The sequence below is a fragment of the Limulus polyphemus genome, unplaced genomic scaffold (genome assembly GCF_000517525.1).
Source record: "Limulus polyphemus unplaced genomic scaffold, Limulus_polyphemus-2.1.2 Scaffold10063, whole genome shotgun sequence".
In the NCBI taxonomy this organism is placed as follows: Eukaryota; Metazoa; Arthropoda; class Merostomata; order Xiphosura; family Limulidae; genus Limulus; species Limulus polyphemus.
The window spans coordinates 10,811-19,968 of NW_013675673.1; the positions used below are offsets into that span (position 1 = coordinate 10,811).

A 9,158-nucleotide genomic window follows, 5' to 3' on the forward strand; every position below is an offset into this window, starting at 1 on the left:
TATATATATATATATATATATATATATCCAGCCACTAATCTAATGGTGGTGGCACTTTACGATTAATGGTCGGGAATTAGTGTTGAACATAACGTCCTTGGTGTCATCTACAGTGACATGCCATTGTTTGAATATATGTAGATCGTTTTTATAGAGCGAAATTAGTCGTCTATGATATTCAAAGCATTGCTATGATTTCAATTTCAATAAAAATAATAGTCGATCCAATTAAAGGATATAATTTACATTTAAAGCTCTCTCCGTAAGCTGTTTTAAACGTGGTCTATTTTTAAGGTAGCCAAACTTGTTGTCGTGTGTTTTTACAAGTTCCTTCTCCCTTAATAAAGAAGTTTCAAGTTGAATATCGTTATCGCATTTAGTTTCCTGAACAACGGTGATAGCTATTCTCATGGTATAAACCAGACAGAAACAAGGTCACAAACCCTACAAAATGCAATGGTATTGCTTAGAAACAACTAATTGTTTGTCATGGAGAGTTTTGTAAATGATACAATGCTTGTCGTAAGAGCTCAGTAATGAGATTAACCATCAAATATAACTTATTAATCATTACTAATTTGTCGAAGCAAGAAGATTTACATTAAAGTACACAGTACTATTTAGAAATTTTTATCAATTAATTTTGAGCCATTATTTAGGATGTTTAGATGTCTAACAATAGGTGATATCTTGACATATGTAGAATCAAATTTCTGCTGATTAAGAAAAAAAAGAATGTTGACGTTGTATGAATCCTCAATAGCTGAAGCATTTGAAACTTTTTTAGGAAGGATTAGAGTAAATTAATCTATGAGACCCCCCCCCCCGCTATTTATTAGTTATATTTTTGTGCACCAGCAATACCAAGCGTGGGGCGCGCGTATACTCGATTCAATTTTATTACTCACCAGGAACTCTACCAGCCTACCCTCAAATTAAAATTCTTTTAGGGAAAATTAGAGTAAATTAATCTACGAGACCGTCGGCGTGGTCAAATACATCAATCGAAAGGGTTTGTCCTCTTGAGTCCAAAACTATAATTAGACCTCAAATCTATCAAGAGATACGAGCTAAAAGTTTGTACTTGAAAATAAATCGTGAGGACCGTTCTATGAGCCATTATGCCGCGACTAAAAATTCGATGAATTTAGAACTAGGAGTACTATAGGAGTTAAACATGTTAGCCAAAAGTTTGCACGTTATATAAGGCTTAAAATATTTGCTTACTTTTGGTATACGTTTGAAACATTAACTTCAAATACTATCTTTTTTTAAAATGATGGGAAATAGATTTGCTATTTTTATTTTTGTAAGTTGACACCTCGTGGGCAAATATGGAGAATTAGACTTTCAGATTTACGACGAACGCTGTATTTCCTGACTTTGCAGAATACATTCTACACCAAATTATGATATCTCTAGAATTTTTTCAACAGCGAGAAAGGACTTTCTCAAGTGTACTATGAATCTTTTTTTTTTTTTTGACGATCTGCACAAATAGCAAAACTGTTTACATGAATTCACTCATTGCCAATTTTGTCGCTATGCAAATTGTGACTGATTACTTGAGTACGGTATAAAATTACTATTCCACTAAGATTTCACATATTGTGGCTCTACTGGGCTCATGAGTGTGCAATAACGAAATCGTATATACGAAAGATTGCTAGCACACCGTTGTGCTCTAAATCACTTTTGGGACACTTAAAATAAAAGATCTAATTTAAAAAAAATAATATCACAGTTGCTGACCAAAAAAGTTTTGCTAATCATCAGGCTATTTGATGAACCATGCAAATTCAAAATAAATCATGATCTTTGTTTTAAATAATGCCAGAGGAACTCTTACCGTAAACCTGCAGTTCTCTTTCAGCTCTTTCTGTTTGGAAAGATGGCGCCTCGGCTGACACTTCACATCGGTAGGTTCCTTCTGTGTTCAAGTCCGAACTTGACAAGTATACGTTGCCTAATTTCGATTGGCTCAGCTGGATTTAAATTGTATTAAAAAATTAGTATATATACGAAGAGAAATGATCAAAAATATACAAAATACCTTAATAACTAAAACTTCTTAGAGTATTTAAATACATTAGATATTGTTTGACTTTTAGCCTTTCATAAAAAACCAATTAGGCTTAAAAAACGAAATAATTAGTTCCCAAGAAAACTTGTATAACTGAAACATATTTTCACTTGGTTTATTCACTTGAAGTATTCATTCTTTTCATTTCACTAATACTATTTTCAAACAGTTGATATGTCTACTTACATTTACATAGACCCCTAATAGGTCGTACTTCTGTCCCGGGGGATCATCACTTGGTAAGTAGCGGTAAAACTCGACGTTATTTTTGTACCATTTCACCGAGTATAAGTCGTCAGATTCCAAATCGTATGTACAGTTTAGCCACACAGGATCACCACGGCGAACAGCTGTGGGTACTTCTACCTTCTGAAGGCGAAGACCGTACACAACTAAAATAAAATGAATGTTAATAAAAATTAACGCTTGTGTATTTTGCAATATAGAGTAAAACACACACACACACATATATATATATCACAGAGTAACACATGTTACGTATTAAACAGAACTTCTGCTTGTTTGACGTATTTTCTAAATGCATCCATCGGATATGGACTATTTCCGGAATGTCACTTCAAGATTAACTTGACTCCATTTAATAGTGCTGAATTACATCTTGGAACAGTAACGCAAACGTATATATATAGGGTAATAAGGAAAGAGTATCCTATACCTAAAAAATACTATGATTTACGAATTATTTATCCTATGGGAACTAAATTTTAATAGAGGCACATTGAGAATATTAATTTCGTTTGAACATTTAACAGGATGTTAATAAAACTATAATAAAATGTGTCCAATATGAATCCCGTCATTATATATAAGCATATCAAGCATATTCCTAAATGAAACTAATGCAACCTTCAACCGTTCTGGATAGTGTTTGCACTATCTTGCACACTAACACGAAAGAAGGGGGATAAAATCAATGAAAATTTACGAGAAAGGCGATTTAGGTATGGCGTAGAAGCACCCTGCTCCTTGTCCAAACTTCCCTAAGTAAACCTAACGATTCTAAATGTGCCTTCCGTGAAATTGGGCTACCCTGCAGAGTTAGTAGTTTTTACGATATAGCAGTTTTAAATACGAATATTTTCTTCACAATAACCCTGTACAGATAGATATACATGGTCTGGGCATCTTCATTCCAAACACGATCGTTCAGACTCCAATGATAAAATATTGACTTAGGAATGAGTTGATCAATTGCATAGCGCGTGCTGGGAAATCTGAATGGGATCTATCTATACCACTTCACGAGCTTCTCCTCCTGTGAGAAATATCAATAGTCTTCTCTCTTGTGGGACTATCTCCATGCAAACTTGTGAGACCTGTATAATGAGTTTCCTCTGTATACCTTAATATTATTATTTGTAACACACACACACACACAAACTTCCTGACAATCGCCCATAGGTGGTGCTTTTTTAATTTATTGTGACTACAGTCAAACTGTAATATGTATAGTTGAACGGAAGCAAAAGCATTGAACATGCCACCACATGACGAGTCACGTGGGTGTCGTACTCTTTTTGTTTTCCGCAAGCTCATGCAATATTAATGCTTATGTTTTTTATGTGTAACTTGTCAAGGAAAATTGAGCTTTAGTCAAGAGTGCTATGATAAAAGTAATACTAATAATTATTCTATAAGTTGTATTCTTTCACATTCATAATTATTGCGCTGATCGCTACGCTAAATTTAATTAATACAGTGGAAACGATTAAAACTGGCTGTAAGCTGTTTTTTTTTATTTTTACGCTAAAATTATTTTTAGTATAGTATTAACATCCAGTCTGCGAGTCAGGGAGACATGTTTGGTTGGTTGATTCCTGAAAGAAGCTTTTCGGTATTATTTATTTTAAAATTCTGAATAAATATTTGAGTTCCTTGCAATATTTGGACTCCAAGTTGCCCACCAACGTAGCCGAATTCACAGTACTTTTCAGTCTATGAGAAAATAAAATCCATACCTCATCAAAAATTCCATACAACACACGGTAGTAGCCACATATGTTCAACAATACTGAGTCTGGCTCCTCAGTTCTAAAAAGCCATTGTCCCCGCGGATATCGTGGGATCTGGCGGTAGCGATGATCTTAAAAGGTTTAACGAAGCTTACTTGCCGTTTTAATGCTATTAAAGCGGTACCTGCCTGAACATGAACATTTCTGCTATTTTGTGCAAGAGTAACACAGTCTGATCAACATCCTAATCTCCGCATCTTCGTGGCAAAAACTATCGAGAGGCGAGTTATTTTGGCAGTTAAGTTTGGCTTTTACGAGGTTAACAGATACGGACATTTATTGGAGTGTTTTTTTGTTCTAACTTGAATACTAGAAAATGTGAAGCCCTTCTACCTCCCACCCAATTCCTCAGATTCAGCCTCATCGACTCGCAAGCTGGGTGTTAAAAGTAATATTTCATGATTTTGCTAGAAGTTGGGGATAATAATACTGCTCTTTACGGTGAAAACAATTAACGTAACTGATACCCAACACTTATTAGGTAACATAAGCACACACACACACACACACACACACATAATAGTTAGCCTACGACAACTAGAATCTCGCTAGTTTCAGTTTTAATTTAATCAAACTGTGTGCCTTATATTATACAACAATGGTTCCCAAACTCTTTTAGTCTGAGACTCCCTTGATGTGAATAAAAATAGTTTGAGCTCCTCCTCCAACCTATAACCACTGTTATTAACATTTTACGAAAGGTATGGCAAATGTAGACTAACCTGTCTTACGCTTACGTTATAGGTGCTCAACTGTGTACATAATCAGTCAGCACTCTCTCGAATCTCGTGACCGACAAAAGTGGTTGTCCCCCCAACCCTACTAGTTTAGCATGGTGATTGATAAACTGTGCCGTAGTGAAAACAATAACATCTCCTTTTCACATACTGCATCATTTAATTAAGTCAACATAATTTTTATCAGCTTATTGTTTATTTAGAATTAAAAGTAATTCAGCATCTTTGTTTTAGGCCCATTTTTGGTGACCCACCAGATAAAGTTTCAAGGCCTCTAGGGGGCCGCGGATCCCACTTTGGGAAACAATGTTATACAAGATTCATGCATGTTTAAATATTTCAAAGATCTATACTGTTTACATTCTGACCACAAATGATCCCCTTTAAAACTCTGTTAACTGTAGTTATCATTTAGAATTTATTTTAGAGCAACAACACAGAGTAACTTAAACTTGTACCGATCTGTCAAAGAAAAAAAAAGTCTGCAAGAAACGTATTATAAAGTTAACGTCAGTTTCTACCTGACTGAATTGAGGAACAAAACAGGGACAACATGCACAAGTTTCATGGCAAAACAAAGAACTTTATTTGTTCAACACAAACACAAGACAGATAGATACTTGAAAGTAGTTAAACGTGTGCACAAAGAACAGAAACTTCTTTCTCCAAGTGTTAAAAAATCTATGCCAGGAAATAATATGGATACATATGTGAACGAGAATCCAAATCTGGATAGACTGATAGACTCAACCTCTATGTACTTATTCGAATAGGGCCAAATCGTCCACAGCACATTTATCACCAACATCACCTCGACATTCCATTAGCAAAAATCGAGAAAAGTTATTTTTCAAAATACATTAGCACACGTCTAAGGAACTCCCCCAGGACGTCTTCTAGAGAAAAGTTCGGATTCAAGGGGGAAAGGATGTACCAATAAATTCATGGGGCGAAAATTATAGCTTGATGAACAATAGCAGGACCACAGATATGATGTGCACTATGTTTATTTACAGATGAAGGATAAGTTATTTACATTTGTAATGACCCTAGAAAGTGTGTGATAAGCAGGAAAATAATATCACTACATTCTAAAGCTGGTTATTTGCACGCCGTACGTTGATCACGTGCACCAAACGCATGCAAGTGGAATGTTTTTATTTTGTATGAAAAAAATATCCACTTTTCCGAACAGAAAGATATGTTAAATTTCGAGCAAAGTTTCCCTAGGGATCTCTGATCTAGCCGTCTCTAATTTTGAAATTATTATTAAAATGGGCTACTTTAATTGAATGGTTACTCTTAGAAAGCACCCACAGCTCCAAGGAGTAGAGAAAGATATTTATATCCAGATCGTTTTTAGACACGTTAACCACTGGGATGCGCTTTGCTTAAATCAAAGAAACACCTTTCACATACCACGTGCATGTATATATATGCCCCCTCCCCCAGTGGCACAACGGTATGTCTGCGGACTCACAACGCTAGAATCCGGGTTTCGCTACCCGTGGTTGGCAGAGCACAGATAGTCCATAGTGTAGCTTTGTGCTTAACTTCAAAACAAACAATGTATATATATATATATGTGAGGAAAATCTCAAAACCTTCTTTAAAAAAATCATCACAATTTCCAGTCGTAATACAAAGGTTATGACGGATTTTGCCTGTGGTAATAGCACCCAAAAGCGTTGGGGATATCCCATCTATCGGACAAAATCCAAAAAGCAGATGAGAAACCAGTTAGCAATCATGGAAAATTAATTAAGGGTACAGAGTTGAGTGCTTATACTCTCAACGTTTCAACTCTTACTGCCTTGCACTGTCTGCAGCCAGCTGTGGGAAGGCAGTTACCCTTAAAAAGATGTAATAAACTCAAAAGTAGAAATAAAAATATAGCCACCCTAACAATTTTTCTACTAAACATTACCTACCATCCTCCGCACTTAAAAGTTCTAAAAATTCCTAAAGTAGAAACAGAAAAAAGTAATGATAATAATGCTATATGCTAATTATTGAAATTGGATATTAAATTAAATGGTAAAGTACAATTGAATATTTTTGATAAAAGAAGAGCATTTAATTTTCACATCCTTGGTCTACCCACTCCCAATTGTTTAGTTCCTCGTATGATGCCAAAAAGCGCCTTTTCGTCACAATTAAAAATATCTTTAACTGTTTGTAACAACAGTAGATTCTTTGTGGATAATGTTATATTATTAATAACTAATCTAGAAAATAATGGTTATAAATACTGGCAAATAAAAAGGTTTTTTGCAAGGTTTTATAATAAATTTGAAAATATATTACTAGATAAATATTCAATGAGGAAAAACCTTCTTGTCACTAGAGGTAGCTAGCTACTTTTAATACTTAACGTTAAAATTTATTCAGTACAGCCGTGACCGGAAAGATTAACTTCAAGTACTTGGGATTGTCTTAGCTATCCTGTGCTATACTTGAATAATGTTATAACAACAAAAAATGAACTACCTACAGAACTTAAGGTGGGTTTTGTAGTTCTTATTAAGATCTAGTATAAAATTTGCCATTTTCGGAAAACGGTGGCGGTTGGGAGTAACTTATACATATAGTAGAATTATTACATTAGGGTGCTTATTAATATTATTCTACTTTAGGAATTTGTAGAAGTTTTTAATCTAAAGGAGGAGGATGGTAGGTAGTGTTTAGTAGAAATATTTTTAGGGTGGCTATATATTTGTTGCTACTTTTGACTGCAGACAGTGAAAGGCAGTAAGAGTTTTCTCGCTCATACCTCTGGTCGATTTTAAAGTTAAAGATTAACGTTATAATCGGAAACGTCCTTGAGTAAGTCGATGACATTTTACCGTATTTGAACTGGTTTTCTCCTTAATTCGCTCTAAACAATCGTTTCCGAAGATAAGAGACTGCTCTTAGTCACGACTGTACTTTCTAAATAATTATCTGTAAGTTTAGACAGTCACTGTTGCGTTATGAAAAAATATTACTAGGAGTTTTAATATTATTAAAAAATATTGTTTTTGATAAATGTATCCAGGTTTTTGGTAACAGTGACGAACTTCGAACTATAGCTTCTAAAATATATTTTATGGTTTTAATTATTTTGTAGGTAGTTCAAGAAGACCTTTATGTGATCATTAAATAGGCAAGATAAACAAGCATTAAAATCCAATGTGTGTAAAAACAAACTGCCATCTGTAGAGTGCTTTATAACGTTTTTATTACCTCAGTATATTTTAAGTTTATTTATTGTTTTATTTACGTAATATTCTAATTCTACATTAACTATCATTTTAATCGCAGATGTGTGTTCCTTCTGAATTCAAAGTCCCGACGTAAGAAATAAATATTGCAGATGGAAGGGATGGGTATTGAAAGAAATTTCATTAGAAATTTACAACATTTAGACAGGATGATATCATCATCAGGTACGAGTATATATCAGCAGACTTTGTGCATGTTGAATATCAAGGTTGTGCTTTTTCTGATTGACCCTAAATGAATCCACAGCCTTACGGTGACTATTGCCCTTTTCGTGTTCACAAAAATGTTCTGAAGGCTTCCACTGACTTTGTTGACATCACTGTCAGCTTGTGCTCAGTAATTTGTACCTGATGATGACATAAGCTTGTCGAAACGTTGAACATTTGTAATAGTTTTTCTCACTACCCATTCGAGTCCTCTCCAGACTTTATTTTCTAAAACGTGGGATCATTATAATCAACTTTTAAGTAACAAAAACGATAGTCTGTCAGCTTTAACAGCTTGGTGCATTTTATAATTACAATACTAACGTTAATTGTAACTAACAAAAAAGAGGATATTTCTAGTACATAATTATCTCACAAGTACGTAGCTGAAACTTTCGGAGTCAGTTCGGATAAACTGCTTTTTTCTGAATAGGCATGGCCTGGTGGTTAGGGTTCTTGATTCGCAATCTGCTAGTTGCGGGTTCCAATCCCCGTCTCACCAAACATGCACGCCCTTTCAGCCGCAGAGGCGTTATAATGTGATGCCAATCCCACTATTCGTTGGTAGAAGAGTAGCCCAGGAGTTGGCGTTGGATGGTAATGACTAGCTGCCTTCCCTATAGTTATTACACTACTAAATTAGGGACGACTAGCGCAGATAACTCTCGTGTAGGTTTGTGCGAAATTCAAAACAAACAAACGAAGAGGTCACATGAACCTGACTCTCCGTGGTCTTTAAAGACACACACACACACACACACACACACACACGAGTGGCATGCATTGAAATCTGGTCATTTCTAATATTAGTATTAGGTCGTCAAGAAGTAATGTC

At 35.0% G+C, this 9,158-nt stretch overlaps 1 protein-coding gene across 1 annotated transcript in view; it reads right to left on the bottom strand.

Moving 5' to 3' along the window:
- The window catches only part of LOC106476214, a gene marked incomplete at both ends in the record, with an annotated part of 15,696 nt that extends 8,881 nt beyond the window's left edge, over positions 1 to 6,815 (bottom strand). The window contains 3 exons of the mRNA XM_013936879.2: positions 1,850 to 1,985; positions 2,270 to 2,475; positions 6,785 to 6,815. Of these exons, the coding sequence (XP_013792333.2) occupies positions 1,850 to 1,985; positions 2,270 to 2,475; positions 6,785 to 6,815 (373 nt within the window). The remainder of the gene's footprint in view (positions 1 to 1,849; positions 1,986 to 2,269; positions 2,476 to 6,784) is intronic.
- Between the last annotated feature and the right edge of the window lie 2,343 nt (positions 6,816 to 9,158).